This window comes from Haliaeetus albicilla, chromosome 13, assembly GCF_947461875.1.
Source record: "Haliaeetus albicilla chromosome 13, bHalAlb1.1, whole genome shotgun sequence".
NCBI classification, from domain to species: domain Eukaryota; kingdom Metazoa; phylum Chordata; class Aves; order Accipitriformes; family Accipitridae; genus Haliaeetus; species Haliaeetus albicilla.
Window position 1 is genome coordinate 41,786,330 of NC_091495.1, and position 23,217 is coordinate 41,809,546.

General features: G+C 52.0%; 1 protein-coding gene across 1 annotated transcript; it reads right to left on the reverse strand.

The window, feature by feature from the left end:
- Positions 1-162: 162 nt before the first annotated feature.
- SNRNP200 (small nuclear ribonucleoprotein U5 subunit 200) lies at positions 163-23,169 on the reverse strand. Its single transcript, XM_069801113.1, has 45 exons — positions 23,014-23,169; positions 22,227-22,390; positions 21,627-21,798; positions 21,155-21,347; positions 19,612-19,667; positions 18,898-18,996; positions 18,470-18,622; positions 17,886-17,985; positions 17,560-17,696; positions 16,585-16,668; positions 16,076-16,249; positions 14,466-14,603; positions 14,167-14,322; positions 13,634-13,804; positions 13,175-13,368; positions 12,445-12,568; positions 11,905-12,054; positions 11,609-11,719; positions 10,904-11,035; positions 10,338-10,526; positions 9,606-9,803; positions 8,950-9,102; positions 8,743-8,823; positions 8,345-8,428; positions 7,477-7,583; positions 7,127-7,245; positions 6,707-6,861; positions 6,355-6,544; positions 5,964-6,137; positions 5,203-5,363; positions 4,700-4,927; positions 4,170-4,361; positions 3,910-4,088; positions 3,565-3,716; positions 3,154-3,262; positions 2,847-2,955; positions 2,473-2,662; positions 2,166-2,330; positions 1,798-1,919; positions 1,520-1,663; positions 1,251-1,427; positions 1,003-1,163; positions 826-907; positions 640-732; positions 163-522 (listed from the first exon to the last, which is right to left on the reverse strand). Exons 1-45 carry the CDS (start codon positions 23,056-23,058, stop codon positions 379-381), a joined length of 6,411 nt encoding a protein of 2,136 aa, XP_069657214.1. The 5' UTR covers positions 23,059-23,169; the 3' UTR covers positions 163-378.
- Between the last annotated feature and the right edge of the window lie 48 nt (positions 23,170-23,217).

A 23,217-nucleotide genomic window follows, 5' to 3' on the forward strand; every position in this document is an offset into this window, starting at 1 on the left:
CCCAGAAACAGCTACTAAGCTAACTCTGCCTTAATTAGTTCTGCTAATGAACTTTTTTGAGCCCCACAGTGAAGGCACAGAGCTACTCGGCGAGTAGCATCAGGGTTGTGCCCGTTTCTTCCTCCCCTTCCCCCCCCAGACCCAGCAATGCAGAGGGCAAGATGGGTCTCAAGATTTATTCCAGCTGCCGCAGTTACGCTTCTGCGCGCAGCTCCTGTCTAAAAAACACTGTACAAAACATCACCACCTTAAAAAAAACAAAACAAACCAGGAAAATACACAGAATCCACAAAAAGGGAGGCGACACAAAGCGCTACCACAGCTGGGGTTTGGTGGCTGAACTATGGGGGGATCCTCACTGGGCCCTGCGGCCCCACTTTAGTCAGAGTCACTGTCGCTTTCCGCCTCCTTCACGTCCACGCTGAACTTGTACTCCTGGTCGCAGCCCATGTAGGCGTCGCTCATGAAATACAGCGTGTAGTTGTGTGTCCCCGTAGCCGGGGCCACGAAATCCAGCTTCACCTAAGCAGCAAGGAAGAGCAGGTGTTGGGGTGGCAGCAGGCAGATGGGGCACCCGTCCAGCACGCTCAAACCATGTCCGTTTGGGTGCCAGCTGCCCCTCTGCCTGGTCCCGCTCACCTTGGCTTTCTGCTGCAGCGTCAACCGCTTGATGGAGATGAGGCTGTTGGATTTGGAGTCGCCGATCACCACCCACCAACCTTCCTCACGTTTCTGCCAGAGAGGTAAGAGTTAATGGGCTGGGGGCAGTAGGGGACAATCCCCCCATACTTTTGCCACCCCAGTGTCACCAGGTTTGGTACGTACCTGTGGGAAAAGGGGAGCGATGACAGGCCCGGTGACCTCCTCTTCACGCTCCAGCTGCACCAGCACCACCACGGGCCCACCGCTGTGGCAAGAGAACCGAGACCCAAGGGTCAGGGCATCCTCCCCACCAGTGCCGGCACAGCAACAGGGGGACCGTGCCGCCCCTCCCCGCCTCACCTGCGGATGCTTTCCTTCTCCACCACCTCGTAGGAGAGCTCGATGTTGGGGTAACGGTTACAGAAGCGGGCGACGTCTGCGATCTGGGCGTCCGAGAGCTGCAGCAGGGCATTCCGGTCCTCATCCTCCATCTCCATGATGTCGAAGACGCTCTCCACCCCCTGCAAGGAAAAAGTTTTCAACCCTGTGCTTACCCGGGGTTCCTCAGTGGGCGAGGGCGGGACCACAGCGCTTCCCCCCGGCTCTACCTTGTCCGTGCAGCGCTTGATGTGCTCAGAGGTGAAGTGAGGCAGCTGCTTGAGGTAAGAATCCTTCGACCACATAGCCTGCGTCACCATCTGCGCCAGCTCCATGGCAGCCAGCGCGGGGCTGAGCCAGCCGTTGCTGGACAGCACGTCCACGCAGGCCTGGATCAGCCGGATAGCCTGGATGTGAGGGGACAGGGACAGGTCAGACCGTGGTGACACAACACGGTGACACAGGCAAGGCGGACAGGTTCCCACCTGCCCCGTCGTACCTTGCTGAGGATTTCCTCGGTGTCTGACTGCAGCTCGGCACTCAGCTGCATGCGCGACAAGTGAGCCTGCAGCAGGAGGTTGGTCTTGACGTGGGGATCGTTGAATTTGGGGTTGGTCAGCTTGTGGGGAACTTTTTGGGCCAGCTACGGGGAGAAATGATAAACCCATCAGTGCTTCAGCCCTACAGAGCCAAAAACGCGGGCAGCTTCCTTCCCCCGACCCTGCAGGAACCCACATCCGTCCCCTCCGACCCCAGATCTGACACGCTGCCACTCACCTGCCGCAGCAGGTTGTCCTCATGGTGCCTGATGGGGATGTTCTCGTACTCTGCAGCGTTGGAGATGATTTCAATCAGCCCTCGCACCTTTGTCTTGGCGTTGAGGGACATGCTGAAGAGCTCTGGGAAAGTCAGAGAGGTAGAGGGGTCAGGGGAAACGAGACAGCATTACGCCCCACGGTACAAGAGACACCTTCAGGCAGACAACACGCAGCCTCGTGCTAAAGGACAGATTTTAAGCACCCGACCACACACATGGCACCTTCTCTCCATTGCCTGTCGCACAGGGAGCGACGCAGAGAGGGGACAGAGGGCAGGAGTGCCAGTGAGCGCCTGCATGTGGTACCTGCCCCTTGCAGAGCCCTTACCAATGGTGGTGTAGTTGATGTAGTAATAAGCAGCGATCATCCCCAGGTTCAGAGGAGCCACATCCATCTCGTCCTCGATGCTGATGCACTTGGACTGCTCCAGGTCACTGAGGGTCTGTTCCACCAGCTCAGAGAGGTGATCCGAGAGATGCCTGTGGGACACACCTGCGGGTACAGCAGCATTGCGGTGGGGGTCAGAAACTCCCCAGGATGGAGAAAAGCTCCTCTTGCGAAAGCAGAGCCCAGAGGCAGAGGATCCCCAATATCCTCCAACCCCATATCCACCAGTGCAGGCCCCTCTGCTGACCTTGCAGGTTGTAGTAGTTTGGATTCTGCGTCATCCTGCGATACAGGAACGTCCAAGTGAGGTAGTCCACCGCATCCTGCTTGTTTTCAATGGTCTTGGTGACAATCTCGGCATTGAAGTGATCGTGCATGCAGTGGTCCAAGTGCGATTCTACTGGCAGGGGCTCATAAAGGAATTTCTTGAAGAAATCCTACAGCAGAGCAGGAGTAGAGGGAAGGGGTAAATAAACCCCAGCACCTCCAAAATCCAGGAGCACCTCCCAGTCAGCAGGGCTCTGAGTGAGGGTTATACATCCAGCCTGCCCAAAGCTGGGAGAAGAAATCCACTCCCCAAGCAGGAGACAGACCAGAAACGGTGCCCTGCTCCTCACTCACCTTCTTGGATCCCTGGCACATGATGACACAACGGCCCTCGTCATCCTGTAGCGGACGATTAGCGTGGCCCACCATCTGCAGCACGTCGTAGATGGGGTAATCCACGTACCTGGGACATGGAGAGAGAGTTAATGAAGCTCCACGGAAAGCTACCACCACTCTCCCGCAATTCCCAGCCTCTGCCTGGACAGGGATGAAGCCCTTTGGGATTAGGGCCTCGTTCCTCCATGCTCAGCACAGCCTGAACTAGCAGGGTAGACGCTGAGGGAAGCCACGGCCGGTCTTGCCCGCAGCGCAACACACTCACGCGTGGATCTTGCCATTGTAGTACTGCGTGTCCATGATGATCACCAAGTGAGCAGCGATGTTCATACCCCAGCAGAGGCTGCGGGAGGCAACCATCACCTGAACTGCACCTGAAAGGTGCACAGGGAGAGCAGTCAGCCCGTGGGCAGAGCACGTCTCTGGGTCACAGAAATTCAGGGCGGGGAGAAAGATCTGGGGGTTCTGTGCTTGAGTAGATGGGTCTCAGCATACAGGGAGGTCCAGGAAAGATGTTGAAGTTTAAGATCGCAGCCTTTTTGGACCCGGGAGACAGAGAAGCGACACGAGGCTTGGGCAAGCTGTTACCTCCAGTCCAAAGACTGTGGGCACTGCCAAGCTCTGGGGAAAAAGGTTTACGGTTGGAAGTGGTGTGTTCCCATCCCACCCTGCTCACCGGAGCTGAAAAGCTGCTCCACCACTCGCCGTTCCATGGCGGTCAGCCCCTCGTGCAGGTAGCCCACCCCATTCACGAGCGTCTCCTTCAGGGTGTTGTCGTTCAGCTTGTCCAGGTACGGTACCAGATCCTTCTCCGCACAGTGCAGGAACCTGCCCAAGAAAGGGAGTGAAGAGACCGCTGCCAGGCCCAACAAGCCTGTCCCTCCCTGATATCACAGCAGATGCTTGAATGACATCTAACGAGACCATTTCCCATCACTAGTTCTCCCTCAGCCCAGCCAAACAGCCCAAAAACTTGCTCCTACCTCAGTCAGAGGAGGGACACAGGCCACAGCACGATTACCTTTGCCTCTGGACATCCGAAGCGCACGTGGTGAGGATGTTGATGGCTGTGAGCCGCGTCTGCTTGCGGGACGGGACGAAGACAATGACTGGCTTTTTGGGCGAGTGCTTCATGATGGCATGGTAGACGGGCTTGGCCATGGAAAGCAGGCGAGTCTGCGTGTGGCTGATGTTGAAGCCCTACAGAGGAAGAGGAGCACGCAGTGACACTGTCTGGAGACCAGGCAGAAGGGAAAGGAGATAATGTTGCCCAAACCCTACCTGAATGTGCAGCTCCAGGGGCACGGGGCGGACGTTGGGGTGGAAGTTGAAGGTGGAAGTGGCGCTGCAGCCCAGCCAGTGAGCCACGTCCTTGGCGTTGGACAGGGACGAGCTAAGGGCCACAATGCGGATGGGTCGCTCGATTTGGGAGGAGATGTAGCGCATGCGAGAGCAGATGACCTCCAGCACCGGCTGCAAGCGGGAGGGGGCAGGTTGTAGCAGGAACGCGAGGGCAACGCTGAGCTCTCCGCACTGTGGCCGCCTCTCCTGGCTGAGCTCCAGCCACTTCAGCCCAAGCACTCTCACCCACAGAGACCCTGGGGGATACCACTCCTGAGCTTCCCCAAGGATATGGCCCTCCTATCCCAGCCCATCCTGCAGCCTGGGGAAACTCCCAGCAGGAGAAGCTGACCTCAGACCAGATATTAGGAGTGAGCAACCATCCACCCCACAGCGGCTCTACTACCAAGACCAATGCGATGATAAGCATCACTCAAATGAGTAGCTGCCTCCTCCCCTCCCAGACGCACCCCATTTTCGCCCCCAATGAGATGCACTTCATCCACGATGAAGAGGTTGACGTTCTGGACGTTCTTGCGCTGCTTCCAGCGTCGCGAGAGGATGTCCCATTTCTCAGGGGTGCTGATGATGATGTTCCCTTTGCCCAGCAGCTTCAGGTCAGTGCTGGTCTCCCCCGTCAGCAAGACCACCTTCTTATTGAGACGCTCCTGGAACTTTTCGTACCAGTCCAAGAAGACCTGCCAAAAATGCAAGGGATGCTGTTGTTAACCTCAAATTAGAACAAATCCTACCAAATCCCTAAAGACACACACATGCACACACTGCCATCAGCAGGTCAGCAGTGGGGTGGTGTCTCTTTGCTCCCTCAGAGAGGCCACAATTAATCAAAAGACTCTGGAGTCATCCTGAGGGACGTTACAGCAAAGAAGGGATGAGGAAAAGTGAAACAGGAGATGAGGAAGCTAATCTAAGCTGGGGTAAGGCTCCAGTTCCCACAGGATGCCGGGCTTACCTGCTCTGCCAGGGCCTCCATGGGGGTGATGTACACGCAGCGTCCCTCCGAGTTCTGGAGCAACATCCTCAGGATGGCAAATTCAGCACAAATGGTCTTTCCGCTTCCCGTGGGGGCACCCACAAACACATTGTCATCACTGTTATAAACTGTGTTAAACACTGGGGACAGACAGACAACACAGAAGAGAGCAGTTTAAGGAAAATCTCCATGGATTTCTATCAAAGCTCTAGAAACAGGCAAGGAAAACACAGCCCAGACCCAGCCTGCGCAAGGTGGAGCTACAGGAAAGGCTGTTTAAGAGTTTTAGCCCAGGATCCACTGAGCAAAACAGGTTCTAGTCTGTCACAGTAGCTCGTAAGTGTCAATTCCCCACTCAGGCAGAGAAACACGGACAGGGCAGCTTTGGTTTGCTCACAACTCCACCCATACAAGCAGCATAGATGCAGAAGTTTGGGGCCAGCCGGCTGTGTGAACCCGAGCCATGGTGTTAGCACAGACATAGCTTCCAGGAGCAAACCTGCTGCTCTCAGGCAGCCCCGGACTAGCTGCTTGATGTACTTGAGGAACATATCAAAGATACTCTAGCCCATGGAGAAAGACTTCACGCCATCAAAAGAGGGGATACACTCTTTGCTACAGAAGTTCCTCACATTATATGAATAAACCCCACAAAACCAAGGCTATGGGACTGTGAATACCAAAGGGGCCAGGACTCGCCGAGTGGCAGTTTGGAGGAGGTGAGCAGAGGCAATACCCACCCTGAGTCTGGATAGGGTTGAAGAAAGGGAACTTGTCCTGGTAGAGGCTCTCAAAGGCGCTGTTTCGCAGAGCTGACACAGGCAGCGGCTGCAGATCCAGCAGCTCAGTCGGAGGAGGGTACTTCTCAGGGAGGATCAGGTGGCGGAAGGAAACGGGCAGCTGGGTCTCACAGGCTGTCAGACACATGAAAAAACATTTTCATCTCTGAAAGCACTCCAACGTTTCATCTCTGAGATCCCTTTGCCAACAGGATCCCCAGCCCTGCTGTTACTTCGATGTCAGAAGTCTTTTCCCCAGCACAGCACTAGGAGAGGGACCTAGGCACCCTCTGACACCCTAGGGAGAGCCACTGCTGTATAACCAAGGTGCTCCTGGAAGAACGAGACTTACAGAGCCAGCGGTCGGAGACCACTCGGATGAAGTACTGCGGGGGCAGCGGCTCAAACACAGGCACAAAGAAGGTGACGAGGTGCTCGTCTTGTGCGTACTTGGCTTTCAGCAGGAAGTACTCGTGGTGCAGGATCACTTCGCTGTCCACATCCTCCACCAGGATCCAGAAAGCTTCGGATGAACCATGTACCTGAACAAGGGCAGCTGTTACCTTTGTATCAGAGTCCAGATCCCCCTGCTTCCAGACCTCCAGGAGCTGAACACCAGCCCTCCCACAGAAATCCTGCCCCAGAAGTGCCCTCCTCGTCCCAGCATGGTATTTAGCCTGGTGCTATTTAGCTGCACAACTCACCTTTTCATCCCACTGGAAGTCAGGGGCAATGGTGAGCTCTACTTTCAGGGTGGAGCGGGTAATGGGCTGCAAGTGGACCGAGAGCTCCAGCTTTGGAAACAGATGAACGTATTTGTGGATTGTCTTGCCCATCTTGGGCATTCGGATCAGTTCCCCTGCAACAGGAAGGCACTGCTGTCAGGACAGATGGATAACAGGGTGACCAACAGCTCCCAAACTGAACAGTATTTGCTATCAGCAATCCAAGCAGCCAGAAGGTGCCAGGGCAAAGCCTCTGCCCTCCTCAGGCTGTACCAAGACCCTCACCAGTCCTGCTCCTTCTATCAGATAGAAACAAGGCCCCCAGACTCTGGGTCAAAACACAGCAGAGAACAAAGAGGCAGACACCTCTCCCTGCCACATTTGCCCGTGTCTGCGTACCTATTTCATTATGGTTCAAGTCGTAGAGCCGTTCAAACGGGAAATTCTTCTTCTCAATTTTCTTCACCACTTCTTCAGGCAGTTTCTTGAACTGGCGCAAAGGGCACATGGACTGCCACCTGCCGAGGACACCGCAGGGTGAGACAAGCAAAGAAACAGAGACAAAGCCTTCAGAGCATGAGGCTCCCCGTACTGCCAAAGACCAGCCCTCGGCCAGACACATGCGGCAGCTCCTTTACACCCCAACAGGCGCAAGCACTCTCCTTCCCAAATGCTGCAGACCTAGCCAGGCTATGCTGAAGGATCTCATCCAGCCTGCAATCAGAAAACACCTCCAGGATCTCACTTACATTCGTTTGTCAATCATCTTGCAGAGGTTAAGAGTCTTGTCAGTGAGCTGGGCCCATCCACGGTTCAGGACGATCTCAAAGATGGCACGCATCAGCCGCCCAGCAGACTGGGGGAACAGAGAGCAGCTCTCAGAGCTTGGCTGCAATCATCACATTTAACTCTTCCTTCCTTTCTACACATTTTCCTGCCCAGCCACAAGGTGATAGAATGGTTTGGGTTGGAAGGGATCTTCTAAAGATCATCTAGTCCAACCCCCCTGCCATGTGCAGGGCCATCTTTCACTAGATCAGGTTGCTCTGAGCCACATCCAACCTGACTTTAAACACTTCCAGGGATGGAGCATCCACAGCTTCTCTGGGCAACCTGGTCCAGTGTCTCACCACCCTCATCATAAAAAAATTCTTCCGTATATCCAACCTAAATCTACCCTCTTTCAGTTTAAAACCATTATCCCTTGCGCCATCACTACAGATGCTGGTAAAAAGTCTTTCCCCATCTTTCTTATAAAAGTCCCCTTTCAGTATTGAATTATACTTAAAAGGTCCTTCATCGCAAACACATACAGGTGGAGCAATTGCTCGATTCCCAGCCTTGGGAACTTGGCCTTTGTGGTAGAAGAATAAGACTACACTGTAGTCCTCTAGCGCTGAATTATTTTGATTACCAATTGGAGACTCCAATGAAGATCTAATTCCCATCCTGATAGGAGTTAGACCTTCTCACCACTTACATCTCTAGTTATTCTCAGTGATCTATGACCACAAACTACATTTCCGAGGCACAAATAGTTGTCCGAGACTGAGACATGGCTGGACTGCACACACCTAAATGGAAACAGAGAGGCCCCAGTCACGTTTCCTCACTCACCTGGGTAACGTACACCATGTCTGCCATGAGAGCAAATCCTTCCAGCTTCAGTTGGGAGATGAAGGCCTGGAGGAGCACGTTGATCTGGGGAAGCAGAACAGAGAGGCTCTCAGTGTCCTCCGCATCAGTGCCTGACCCCAGTGGGCTTTGACGCATGGCAGGACAGAAGTGATCAACAGGGACTGACTGTCCTATGCCACAGGACAGCAAGCTCAACCAGAGACAAGAAGCACCTGCAGCTCTTTGAGGATCTCTGACACAGTCCAGGATGTCCCACTGAGGGAAGAGGAAAGAAATCCTCCCCAGAGTGGCATTTACCATGACAGCTCTCCCACAACGATCACTGCTCCCCACAAGACAGGCGGAGAAGTCCCCTCGAGGGGGCAGGCAGGGCTCACCTTGGCACTGGGCTCCTCTATGCTCTCCTTCACTGGGATGGGAACTCGCTCCAGCAACTTTTGAAGCTCGAGCTTCTCCTCCTACAGAAAACCAAAGCAGAAGAGATGAGAATGGTCCCTCACAGCACTAGCTCTGCATCTTCCCCTGTAGCATCAAGACCAATGCCTCAGGGCTGTCTCACTTGGGATGGGTGTCTGGCTCCATACCTCCCTCACGGTGATATTCCTGAACTCCGAGGACAGTGAGAAGACCCGAAACAGCTCGATTTCACTCAGGGTGGGTTTCAAGAGCTGATTGTAAGTCTGCATCGTCTCATTGGTGATGTAGTAGTGGCTGGCAATGCGGCCCAGCTCTGTCACCTGCCACAAGGACAACAGCCAGAGTGAAGGAGCAGCAAAGACACCTGACTGTTCATAGCACAGACAGAAGGTGCTGAACGGGAACTAGGCTGCAGCAGGGGAGATGCCTCCAGAGAAACCTAGCATAAACCCTCAGGCTACAAATCACCCAGGAAAGCTGCTTTTTACCTAGCACACAATTCCATACATCACAGCCTCCCCTTTCTCATCTTGCTGCCTCTGAAGCAATGAAAATGCAACGGGAATGTGAATTTGCTTAGGAAGCAGCAGCAAACACAGAACAGTGACAGACTGAGGGTCAGGTTTTACACCAGCACTCTCTGTGCCAGCAAACAGCTCCCTGGAATCACAGACATGCACAACACCGGGTCTGAATGATGCGGCATCATTCCTTGAGATCTGTATTTAATCAGGGAGGTGCCTCTTGCACACTTTCTCTCAGCCAGAGGATGCTCCTGTCCAACTCTGCTTGGTCACAGCACCTTTCCCAGGTCCCATCTCACCTGGAAGTTCCCTGTCTTCTTGTCGTACTTCACCAGGTTGTTCTTGTCCAACATGAGGGCTGCGGTGTGAACCAGATCCAGGCGGCGCTGGTCCAGCAGCGGATCCCCCTTCAGATCATCGTGGGATATCCCATAGAGAGTGGGGGAGCGCAGCATTCGGATGTACAGGTAGGTATAGCCCAGCCAATTCACTGCATCCTGAGGAAACACCAACACACCGTTAAGAGCTGACGAACACGCCTCACAGCAAGCAAGGGCGACGCTCCGGCTTGGAGTCCAGCACTCCCAGCACTAGCATAGGACACAGTAGGCAGAGCCCAGCTGAATCCAGACAGGTCATCATTAAACCAGAGCTTGGAAGCCCAGCAGTCCCTTCTCCACTACCAGAAAAAGATCTAAGGAATTAAAAACCAAAAAACCCTACCTCCACATGCAGACTTTTCCCCAGCATGCCTCCCCATGTGGAGAGCTCTGTCTGCTCTGAATTACAGAAGCATCTACCCACTCACCTGACACACCAGCCAGCCTTACAGGAAGGTAGCTCTCATGGCTGCCCTTCTGAATCTTAAAAATTTGCTCCCTGGGCAGCAAAGGTTGCAAATTTCTTTGGTCCTGTACAACGATGGCATCTTTCCCCAACACTGATCATCCTTTGGCCCCTGCAATTCCCACCAGCTCTCTGGGTGCAACAAAGGGCACACGTACACGGGGAAAGCAAAGATTCACACTCGCCTTTGCGTTCTGGACATTGCCAAGCACAGTCTCTGCATTCAGCATGTCTGGGAGCTTCGACACCATCTGACTTTCAATGGGGAGCTGCTGGTTGAGCAGGGACAGGTAATACTGCAGCTCACCGTGGGATGTGATGAGGATCCCCTCTCCTTTGGTATCATACTGAGGCCTCCCAGCACGCCCCAGCATCTAAGAAATGAGAAAGTGATGTCAGCAAAATGTAAAAGCTTTTAGCTTGGCAATTTCTCCTTGCTGCCATGTCCTGGGGCTTTACTGCCAGATTGCTCAATCTGCTGTTACTTCTAGCTGGCAGGAGACACAGAAATATCTCAGATGTGTCTGGGCAAGATACTGGGAGAGGAATCATTTGTCCTCTTCTCCTACTGATCTGCTTCTCCTCTGCCCTCGCAGCAGGGCTGTTCCTAGAACAGCTGAGACAGTCTGACAGTAGAAACCAGGGAGTGACTACACTGAGAAAATACAAAAGCAGACATCAAAGGTGCCTCAGCGGGAAAGGAAAAATCCTGCCCTGGGTCCCGGCAGCATCTTTGTTACCAGAACTTCACCTGCAGGATGTCCAGAGCACCCAGCTCAGTCCAGCGCCCTTTCTCAGGGCTGTACACCTGCGTCCCCTTGATGATGACAGTGTGAGCAGGGAGGTTCACACCCCAGGCCAGTGTGGCTGTGGAGACCAGAACCTGCAGGAGCAAAACAGCAATCAAAACCAGACAGAAGCATCTTCCTAGGGAAAAAAAAAAGGATCTAAAATACTGGTCCTGACATTCGAGAAACGCACAAAAGGGACAAAGTCTGAGAACTGTGACTGTCTCGACAGCTCAGCAGAGGAAGCTCAGATAAACAGCAAGATCTTTGCCCATATTTCCCAGCTCACTGCATGACCCTGAGAAAATCCTCTGCCTTCCATTTATAATGCGGCCAGGAAATTACTTGGATGGGGTTTTTCCAAAATGGCAACTTTGGGGATGATGGCCTGCTCTGGGACAGACCTCTAACTTTAAATGCTCAGCTAGGCCCAAGGGAGAAGTTCTTGCCCTCTCTGCTCCTGGTCGTGTGCTTTTAGTTTCTATTCTTTACACGAAAATCGAGACTGCCTTCATCAGGCATCAGCTTCAATAGAGCGGGATGAGGGTTGGCTATGCTTGATCCTCTTGATTTTGCCCAAAGAGCTATTGGAAAACATGACTCAAACATTTCTTGTGAAGTACCTACCCCAAACAAATGTGCAACTCCTCCTGGGAAGTGAGGCTCACCTGAATGTGCTTGTCAGCAAACAGATCCTCCACCAGTGTCCGGTCCACTCGCGTCATCCCAGCATGGTGAATGGCAAAGCCGTAAGGAAGGAGGTCCTTCAGCTCCAGGTTCTGCAGCAGAAACACAACCAGCTCTAGGTTTTCCACCAGAGCCAAGTAACACCAGGGAGAAAAGAAGCAACAGAAGGTAGTGCATATCCTAGAGGAAAGACTGCGAAACTGCACAAAACTGGCAGCATCTTTGTAGCTGTGCTCCTGCTATCGCTGCGTCAGAACAGCCCTGGCCGGGCAGTTACCTTGCACTGCTCAGCTTCAGTCCTCAGGACCTCGGTGGAGGCTGAGCCCTCCCGCAAGAAGAGGCCCAGGGTATCTTTCTCCAGGCACATGTCCCTGATGGCCCGGGCAGTCTTCCCGGTCTCCTTCCTGGAGTGCACGAACACCAGCACCTGTTAAACAAGCAGACGGTACCATCGCTGAGAGACAAATCACCATGGTTGCAGTTAGCAAAGATGCTTGACCCAACCTGCTCCTGGTGTTCAGGGTGGGAAGAAATCCAGAATTAGTCCAGATGCCCTGTGAACCATGCACAGAGCTCCTGATTTAATAGGGTAGCATCACAAAACCTCCCTCATCCTAAAAGGACAGGTCATATATTAATCAGACAGCTGGCACAGAGAAAAAACCTGTGTTCCTTCCTCTCTTGGCACCGACCACCCAAACCTACCCTCTTCTCCACTGCAGTGTTTCTGCAGCAACAGCAGCTCGAAAGAGTCTCACCAGCAACAGACAAGCACAAGGATTAAGTGTGTCAGGAACAATAAAATAAAGTATCAAACCTGGTTCTTTCCAGCATGCTCCATAATCTTCTCATAAACAATCTCATTCATTATCTGGAAGCGTTTGATTGCTTTCTTTTCTGTAATACCCACATAAGTCTGCTCTAGGGGCACTGGTCGGAAGCTATAAGGAAAAAAACCCAAACAAGTCCATAAGAGAGCAGAAGAATGGAAAAACCCTGCTACAAAGGTCCTGTAAAAAGGCATCCTGTATTTACTGCTACCAAGTTCAATACACCTCCTTTGTGCCTCAGTTGAGTCAGAGATTTGATGGCTCCAGTTCTGCCCAGTTAGATTAAACAGTAGGGGACAGTAACATGTATTCCTGTTTCCTGGAATCCATTTGCTACGCACACACTCAGGGAGCAAAAATCGTGTTTCAGGAACTGCCATAATCCTATTTTAGGCTTCCTTCAAACGGCTTCTGCAGCACACAGGTACAGCAGAGTTTATCTGCCTTCTCTAAAGCATCTTCTTGCAAGTATGACATTGCAGGAAGTCTAGAACACATTCTGAGGCTGTATTTAACTGCTTCAGTCCTGAACCTGCATTTACTAGCACATCTAAGAGCAAACAAATGCTTGTTGAAAGTAGGCTGAAGGCCCAGTGAGACTCTGGCTCCATCTGACAGATAAACACTTAACTGCCTCCACAGGAAGCAGGTCTTTCCCAGCTCTCAACAGCTACCCACCATCTGACGGTAAAGATCTCTCCCAGCTTTTCATGGTACCTGTTATCAAAATAGAACAAGCCTTTGGCCGGGTCCACTCTCAGGAACGTAGCCACGTCCTCATAGTTGGGGAGGGTGGCACTCAGGCCAACGAGCCTCACGTCCTCCTGAGTCATCTCAATGTTGCGGATGGCTCTGGCTACCAAAGACTCCAGGACAGGACCTCGGTCATCGTGCAGTAGGTGTATCTCATCCTAAAGAGAGGAAACAGGAACAGAGTTATTCCCACTCCAAACTGGCTCTACTTACTCGGTTTTGTTTTGGTTTCTTAGCAGACCCGCTTGTGTGGACTCAAGCACACTCATCCCACAGCTCAAACGCCCAGTCTCTCCACAACCAAGCACCAGAGACATCTTCAACCGCTAACGCACGTTCAGGAACCGCAACACCGAAAGACCCAGCGCCCATCATTGCCCCGCTCCTCCACACCAGGGCTTTGCGGGCACTGGCGCTGCTCACCAGGATGACCAGCCGCACCAGCTGGGTATAGGTGCGTTCTCCTCCCTTGCGGGTGATGATGTCCCACTTCTCTGGGGTACAGACAATGATCTGGGTAGCGCTGATTTCCTCCTTGCACAGCTGGTGATCCCCCGTCAACTCAGCCACGTTGATGCCATAAGTCGCCAGGCGCTAGGAGGAAGCCCACAGGTGGTTAAGATGGATAAAGGCGCATTCCCTGGGGCAGCATTAGAGCAGCGCAGCCCTGAGACGCTCGCAGTTTCATACTTGTCCCACTACAGTGCTGGAAGAAATGCGCAGATTTCATACCCCACACTGACATCCAAAGCCCGTATCGATACACACACTCAGAGCCTAGTGAACGCAGACTACGCAAACAGAGATTAAAGGCACAACCCAAACTCATCCTCTCCCAACAAGCTTCTGCCAGAGCTTGTATCTTTCTGTAAGCGTAATATAAGGAAGCCACCGCAACAAAGCTCGTCCTCCCCAACCTACAGTTCAAGCAGGGGCAGGACCAAACCTCTCCTTACCTTCCCAAAGCTGCCCACCATCTCCTGCACCAAGGACCTCATGGGCGCGATGTAGATAATCTTGAAATCATCCACGTTGATGGTTCCGTCGATATTAATGTGCTTCCCTATTTCTCGCAACATGCACATGAGGGCCACGTTTGTCTTCCCAGCACCCTAGAACGCAAGCAGAACCAGTCCCATCAAATTTGTGTCCTCTCCAGGGTAAAAGTTCACCCACAGCAGCCAGCCTTTTCCGCCCAAGCAGGTCATCCTTCTGGATTCCCCATCACAGAGTACCCAAACAACAGGATCCTTACCGTGGGAGCACACAGCAGCAAGTTCTCATCTGACTCCAGTGCAGCGCGGTACAGTTTGCTCTGAATACGGTTCAGTGTTTTAAATCCCTCAAATCCAGCCTGGGCGTATTTGGGCAACTTTTCCACAGAAACCAATTGCTGAAAAGTGAAAACATCAAGCTCAATGCCTTTGTTTCAGTACCTCACAGGCTGCAGGGCACATGTGAGACCTCAGAGACACCCTGAGGAGTAGCAGGGTCATGTTGTCTCCAGATGGCCAGAAGAGAAGCCCCATGCCCAGGAATTGTCTAGCAGGTTAGGAAGAGATCAAAGGAGGCTCACTAGCTGGCCCACATGCTCCAAGGAGTACAAGTTATAGCTGGCTACGCCATCAGAAAAGCAAATCCCCGCTATGTTCTCATGATGGGACAGATCAGACCACATTTCCCCAGCCAGCGCTGATCAAAAGAGGTAATTTATCACAAGGCATGTGATGAATCACTCAGATCTTTGGCCCACACTGCACATCACAGCAAGGAGGGAGCAAAAGCAGAGCCAGGGGCTCAGGAAAGCAGCTAAACGGGGCATGGGAGCCCTGAGACAGAAACCACCAACACTTGAGAAGTGAGAAACTAGAATTCAGGAACTCTCTTCAGACATGTGAAACCTCTTAGCTTAAAATAACGGTTCTTCAAGAAATCTGAGAGGGCGTCACAGCCACATCAAAGCCTGCTGAGTCCCAGGAAGTATGTCACGATATAAGCAACAACTCACAGAATGGTAGAATAGTTTGGGTTGGAGAAGACCTTTAAAGGTCATCTAGTCCAATACCTGCCATGAGCGGGGACATCTTCAACCAGATCAGGTTGCTCAGAGCCCCGTCCAGCCTGACCTGGAATGTTCCTGGGGATGGGGCAGCTACCACCTCTCTGGGCAACCTGTGCCAGTGTTTCACCACCCTCACTGTAAGAAATTTCTTTCTTATATCTAGTCTGAATCTGCCCTCTTTTAGTTTAAAACCATTACCCCTTGTCCTATCACAACAGGCCCTGCTAAAAAAGTCTGTCCCCATCTTTCTTATAAGCCCCCTTTAAGTACTGGAAGGCCGCAATAAGATCTCCCCGGAGCCGGTATTGATACTGGGAGTTGACCTGACCCAGGTGCAGGACCTTGCACTTGGCCTTGCTGAACCTCCTGAGGTTCACATGGGCCCACTCCTTGAGCTTGTCCAGGTCCCTCAGGATGGCATCCCTTCCCTCTAGCAAATCAACCGCCCCACTCAGCTTGGTGTCATCTCCAAACTTGCTGAGGGTGCACTCGATCCCAGTATGTCATTGATGAAGATATTAAACAGTACTGGTCCCAGTATGGACCCCCGAGGAATACCACCCCTCACCAATCTCCATCTGGACATCGAGCCGTTGACCACTACTCTCTGGATGTGACCATCCAGCCAATTCCCCATCCACTGAACAGTCCATCCATCAAATCCATCTCTCTCCAATTTAGAGAGAAGGATGTCGTGGGGGACCCTGTCAAAGGCCTCACAGAAGTCCAGATAGATGACATCAGTCATCTCATCACTCAACACACCTAATGCTAAATAAGGGGGAACAAAGCAGGTCACCTACCTCTTCGGAGCCAAAAGGCTTCGGCTTCAGGGCAGGCACGTGCACCTCCTCGTAGCCCTTGCGCTGTCTGCGGAAGGAGCCATCGGGGAGCTGGCATCGCTTGTTGGCCATGAAGTGACTACCTTGGGCAAACACCAGATCCTCCAAGTCCAGCACCTGCCGGGGAGCCAGTGCCTGGGAACACCAACAGGAAAGGGGCAAGGATTAGAGAACAACCCTCTCCTGCCATTTTGGGCAAACACCAGATCCTCCAAGTCCAGCACCTGCCAGGGAGCCAGTGCCTGGGAACACCAACAGGAAAGGGGCAAGGATTAGAGAACAACCTCTCCTGCCATTTTCACTCTGGGACCAAAGAAAAAGCAACTGCATCCAACTGGCAAGTGCCTCTTTAGCACATTAGGGGCTTATTTGTGGTGTCTTCCTGCCCATGCCACTTCAAGTGCTCTTTTTGCACTTACTGGGGATGCTCGTCAGAAGGGCTAGGAATAGATGACTTTAAAGAGTTTTACCTCTCCTCCTTGGTCCAGATCCATGGTCTCCAAGTCAGTATCCATCCGGGACTGACGAACACGTTCCCGGCGAGAGCGTTCCTCCTGTGGGAATAGATGAGAATTCAGCCCCAGGGAAAAGTTGCCGAGCCTCCTCTGTGGACTGCCAGGCTCTCCTGTCACGCATGGCTTCACACCCTGCGAGTCTGTGCAACTAGAGCACCAGGAGCTGTGATTTCTTTCAAGCACAGGCATTCATGTAACCAGAGACAATAACTTTTGGCAGTAGAAACCACTGCCCCCAAGGCCAGGACATAAACCTGCCTTCCAGGAGAGCAAATGAAAGGAAGCAGGGAGTGAAGACACGCGAACCTGCAGTGCCTCAGCAAAAGTCCAGCCAGCTGCATGCCAGCAGCGCTCCTCAAACACAGAGATGCCTAACTGGCCCCTCACATCAACATAACCAGTTTTTTTTCTAGCAACAAAGCAGGAATATGTTATTAATTCCCCCCAAAACAACCCCCAAATCAGTCATGGGACTGCTATCATCCAAAGGCCAAGCAGAGCCAATCCTGCATGCCAATAAACCTGTTGAGTGTCACATTCCAACCCCAGGTAATGAGAAGCTAATCAGAGGTAACCAGGGTGTTTTATTGTGGTGAGCCTCACATCAAGGAGGCCCGGAGGTGAAACGGTGCTGTTACAAGACAGTTAACACCAGTATAAAAATGTGAAACTTGCAGATATTGACATTTTCCTGGAAAAGCGGACATCTGAACGACTCAAAAATAAGAAGTGGTAAATATATTGTCCTCTCAGCTGAGTCTCAGCTGTCACGTAAGCAACATTTCCTATGGTTTCAAGATTCCAGCTGAGTCAGCAGAATCCTCTCTCACGAACAGCAAACAAAACATACAGCCCAACGATGACCACAGATGGCAGCAAGGTTCCCACAATTTCTCCTCTCGTCCTGCCCGAGGTTCCCTCTAGCCTTACCCGGATAAGATCCTCCTTCTCTGTCTCGTGCAGCTGATACAAGAACTTCGACAGCTCAGGATCTGCTTCCATCTTCCCCATTATCCTTTCTTTTTCAGCTTCACTTTGTGCACTGGCCAGCAAAGTGCAGTACAGGACTGATGAAAGAAAAATTAAAGGATAGCAGGTGGGCCTAAGGGTTGAACCAAAAGAAGGGAGCAAAGAACAAGGGCCCAAGCTTCACAAAGCAACACCGATGGCAGTTAAAAAGAGTCGGGTTGTGCTAGAATCATGTCAGAACAGCAGGGAAACAACAAAGTGGGATGGTTAAAGCGAACGCCACTCACTCATCATCCGGTGCTGTCGCAGTACTTTAATGAAGTCGAAGGTGTTAAAGCCCAGGAGCAGAACAAGCTGGTTCTCACATTCACGGTCATCGCTTGCAGTCTGGGAGAAGAAACGAGGAATGACCAGCTACCTCTGCGTCCCGCAGAACAAGAATCCCTGCTTTGCACTGAACTGAACTCAAGTGGAGCTAAACAGCAGCTACGCCCAAGACTAGGTACCCGATTCGGACTGCAGATAAAAATCCCGTCCTCTCTGACTCCCCTTCTTCCCCAGTGAGTCGCGATGCCCAGAGCACACAAGCATCAGCACCAAAATTATCAGGGAAACAGACCCGACTTACAATGATCTCCCATCAAATGCTGACAAAAACCCCACATCTTCCCCCTAGAAGAAGGTTTCTGTGAATTAAGACTAAGCCCAGCCTAGTCCAGCACTCATCTACCTTCCTGGCAAACATGCCACATCCATAATTGCATTTAATTTGAAGAAACATAGGTAACAAGTTGTTGGGGCAAATTCCTGTTTTCCAGACTGAGAGGTATGCTGAGACTGCTGCAATCCTGCAGATCAGGTGGCCACTGACCTTCAAGATCTCCAGCACTTCATCTGCCTTCTTCTGGGAAACAATGGCATCATCGTAGAAGCGGCTCAGCTGCCGCTGGAGCCAAAAGGCGTCGATGTCTCGAGGATGCAGATCCTTCTTCTTCGAACTCATCAGCTCACCCGAAGCCACAAGCTTAAGAAAATCCCACAAAAATGTTATTTTCCTGCGAGAGGAAAGCAGGCACACAACCTTTGTGTTGTGGAGTGAGCATCTGGGGCCTCTCTCTACCCTGTGCAGCCGCCAGACCTGTTAATTTTATTAATGTTCATTTTGGCCTCCATCAGACAACAGCTTCAAGGCTCCTCTCCACCCATAAACAACCTTAACTCCATCCATAGACCAACAGGATCCCCAACCCTCCTCCAGACGATCCCAAACCATGTTTCACGTGTTCCTCGGTGACTCACGTTGGCCGAGAGGGTGCAACGGACAACGGCTTCATCTCCCTCCATGTCATCATCGGACGCCTCGTCACGCACTTCGCCATAAATATCCTCATCACCTTCCTGTTGAAAGGAGAGTTCCAGTAAACGGCTTTTGCAAACATCAAAAGAGAAGCTTTTCCTCGACAGAAATTATTAATCTGGCAACTCATTCCTGAGGGGAAGCAGCCTGCCTTGTGCTTTTAACAGGAACATCACGCTGTTGTTCAGGTGAAGGACCATGTGATAAGATTATTTCTGCTCTCTACAGAGAGGTCTTGCCAGCGACTCCTCCAACAATCTCATATTTGTCTCTCTTATCGTTCACTCAGCCTCTTCCAAAAAACAATCTCAGGGAGCGTTTCTATGAAACACTTCCAACCAGTGCATTTGAATTTCTCTCTTCCTCCCGATCTGTCAAGTTTCCCCACGAGATCTAAATATCACCATCTGTTTTCCATCGTACTGACTCATGATAAGCCTTGGATTAGCAGGATAATCAACAAATCCTCCCCAAGCCAGGAAGCGACATCTAAAATAATCCGGCTTCTCCTTCCTGGCAGTGACATCCCAGCCCAAGCTAATGCCCACTTCCCAACATGACCGAGTAAAACGGGACAAACAATGTCCCTGCGATGCAGCTCGGAGCAAGGGGACAGCGCAGAGACTCCGCTGACACCCTGCAGCCTCATCTCGTACCTCCTCATCAGACTCGAACTGCACGTTCACCCCGTATGTCTCATCAATATTGTCATCTGCAAAGGAGAGTGGAGTTAGTTCATCAGAAAATCTGGGCACCACATGCAAGGTTCACAGATCCACACACCCGCCCACACCTCTGCTCATCCAAAAGATGAAAAGAACATGGTTTGGGGGCTTGAAAACTGTCCAAACATTTTTCTGGCTTCTCTGTGTGCACGCTACCTACCCCAGAGTAAGGCTGGGTTTGGCACCACGTGGTGATGCATTTCTTCCCCCTCTCTAGGCTGATCTACGAACTCAGGAAGTCTCACTAGGCCTTAGCATAAGTGTAATGAGCCAGGCGGTTAAGCGTCCCTTGACCATACCAGAAACTCTTGCATGGCTAAGACAGGGAGCTGCACTGATTGTCCCAAGGACTCCTGTTGCCTGGCAGAGGTTGGGGACGGGAGTAAGAATAATTAGTCATTTCCTGACAACCTTGGGACATATCTCTGTCCTCTCCTGACAGCCCTGGAGCCTTCCTTATCTGAACTGTAACTCACGTGAAACGGTACCAGTGCTACTGGAAACCCAGTAATTTCCTGATGACTAAAGCCAATCATCTCCCGAATCTATAAGCAGCAGTACTAAGTGAGACCCTTTGGGCTCTCCTGGACTGCAGCAGGCTGTGACCAGCAGCTGCCTCTGAGCGGGATGACTCTGGGAGCTCACAAACTTTCTGGTTTGTGAAAATCAGAGGTCTGTCACCAAAAGCCAACAAAACCTGGGCTGATTCTCTCCGCTCCTTGAGGCCCAACCCTTTGCGTGTTGAGAAAGACGCCAAAGCATTTAACATGAATATTTTCGCTGAACTCGAGGGGAAATTTTTAACAGGTATACCTCTTTTACTCGCACTTATGTATATCTCTCTGTGTCTTCGTGCATGTGTGGGCACTGACTGAAATATTCTATAGCAAATATATTACAAATATTGCTTTTCAAATCTATACATAAGTTACTGCTGTGAACTTTATTCAACTGTGAATGAATCTCAGGCTGCTATTATACTCATAATCCCTTTAAATATAAACCATTGACCAAGTCTGGAACTAGAAGTCGATCCAGCCGCACCTAGACTCTGACAGGAGTTCAGAAAGCAAGGCGGTCTTCTCTGAACCTCATGACTCAATGGGAGGGTCTCCCTTACCCTTTTTACATTCCCGATCTCTCTACCAATCATGATAAATCAATTCTAACCCCATTTTTCTCTGTATGTTTCTCTCTTAACCTTTTCCATTGACGGTTTCATAGTTTTAGTTTGATTCTAATTTAATTTTCCTTTGTACGTTTCATTCATGTATTAAGTAAGAGTGTGAACCTTGCCATCGAATTCTGTGAAGTCGCACTTTTATATACATTCCTGTTAAATCATTTTTGTTAATACCCTTGACAGTGATTCTTTAAGCAGTCCAAACCACTCCATTTCACAACACACCAGTAACCTGCCTTTCTGCCAGCCCCATCCCTGAAGCCGCAGCCCACGACAACGCCTTTCCCGTACCCATGTTCTGGATTTCCTTGTCTCCACCGTAATCCGTGATCTTCTTCCCCAAGTTCACCAGCACGTGGTAGCGGGTATCATCGGTCTGTCCCAGCAGCAGGTCAATCTCCTTCCGCCTCTCCTTATCGCGCAGCTTCTCGTTCTTCAGTACCGCAAGAACCTCATCGGCAGCTCCGCAGAGGATGTCGCGTGGCTGCAAAAGGAATAACGCATCACACGGAGCAGAAATTTGCTACGTGAAGGGTACGGGGTTGGTCCCTCCTATTTCTGTACCCTTGTATAGGCACTGAAAGGCCAACCCCAAAACAAAGGCACCATTGCAAAATCCCCAAGCCCAAAAGCCAGCACCGATAAAGTGAATCCATCCCATGGGATTACCGGGAAGGATTAAAACATCCAAGGGCTGGATCTTACAGGCTTTGAATCCTTTGCTGGAGCAGGGACACCCGTCCTGAGGCCTCCCCGTCCTCACCTGGTCCCCAAGAGCCGCCTGAATGAAGCTCAGCAACACCTCGTAGGTCTCGCGGGTCTCCTTGGTTTTGGGTTTGTAGATGATACCCACCATCTCGTCGATGCCCTCGGAGAGCAGGGTGTAGCCCTTCATCTTGTTGATGTCGTGCCTGTCCTCGTCACGCTTCCTTCTCCTGGAAAGAGGGGCAGGGAGAAGAACGCCTGGGTCAGCCCTGCAGTGGAACCCTGCTCCTGCTATTTCAAGTACAGCTAGTCTCTTTTATTTGAAAAACAAAGGAGAAAAGTAGATGTATTTTAATTTTTCACTTCAATTTTAGTTTCTTGACGTGGAACAAGTGACTCCAAATGAAGAAAATAATGTCTCTGCATCTTCCAGGCTGGTGGTTTTCGGTCTGCAGCCCTGTGCTCATGCCACCAAAACATTTTCCTCTAGAAAACACCCCCAACACCGTTGAATTCTACCCCGTTTGTACACCTAAACCAAATCAAGGCTGCATTATTCAAAGACGAGAATGAAAAATTAACTACCCCTAGTGTTTTTCACTCAAATACAGTTCTCGGTCAGGGCTCTGCGGCCCCTCGGCTCTGAGCTCGCACTCACTTTGCTCGTCTCTCCTCCTGCATCTGGGGTTTGGTTCTCTGGGCCTTGTCCCCCATGCGGGTCCCCTCCAGTTTGCCCACCAAGGACAGGACCTCTCCCGTCGGCTCATCCCGCCGGGTCCGATCGATCAGTGAGCGGTCAGCTTGGAGGACGAGGTTGGAATTCTGGGAGAAAACAAGAACAGGAGCTGATGGGGGCCAGGAAGGAGCTAACGTGGGTCACACTGTGGGTCCCATTGGGGCCGGGGAGGGGGTCAGCCCCATCCGGGACCCACGGCAGGTCTACTAACTGCCACCCACGCACCGTTTCTTGTAACACAACGCTCTGCGCGTTGCTCGAGGCACAAATAATTTGGATTTAATTAACCGGGGTGTTATTTAACCCCCCCGCACCATCACCACCACCAGGCGCGGATTTAGACTTTAAACTGGGACTGAGCCACTCGGCCCCATCAGGGCCCATCACTCCTCGCCCGGGTGCTCTGTTACTTCTCGGCACCCGGAAAATTCTGCTTTAAGGGGGAAAAGGTCCGGAAAAAAAAACTTAAAAAGGGGGTTTTAGTCCCCAGAAAAGCTCCCCCCCCCGGTCCCGGTAAAGGGCCGTTACACCGAGCTGTCCTTAGGCAGACCGCTCTCACGGGAAGAACCGGGGCCGCCACGGACCCGGGGGTGGGTTTAATGACACCTCCTGGGTTAACAGCACCGGGGAAGGGGAGAGCACCGGAGAGATCCCGGTACCGGACCGCTGAAGCGAGGGAAGCCCAAGGGCCTTCGGGGGCCGCACTCACCGCCTTGTACTCGTACTGCAGGCTCCGAGCGGTCACGTCCGCCATGGCACCGCCGGGCTGGAGGCCGCACCGCCGCCGTGCACCGGATCAGGCCGCGGAAAGGAACTTCCGGGGCAAGCGGAAGCGGGTCCGGGTCCCGGTCCCCGCCGTGACGGCGCGACCCGGAAGCGCTTCCTCTCGGAGGGCTACCCCCTCCCATCATGC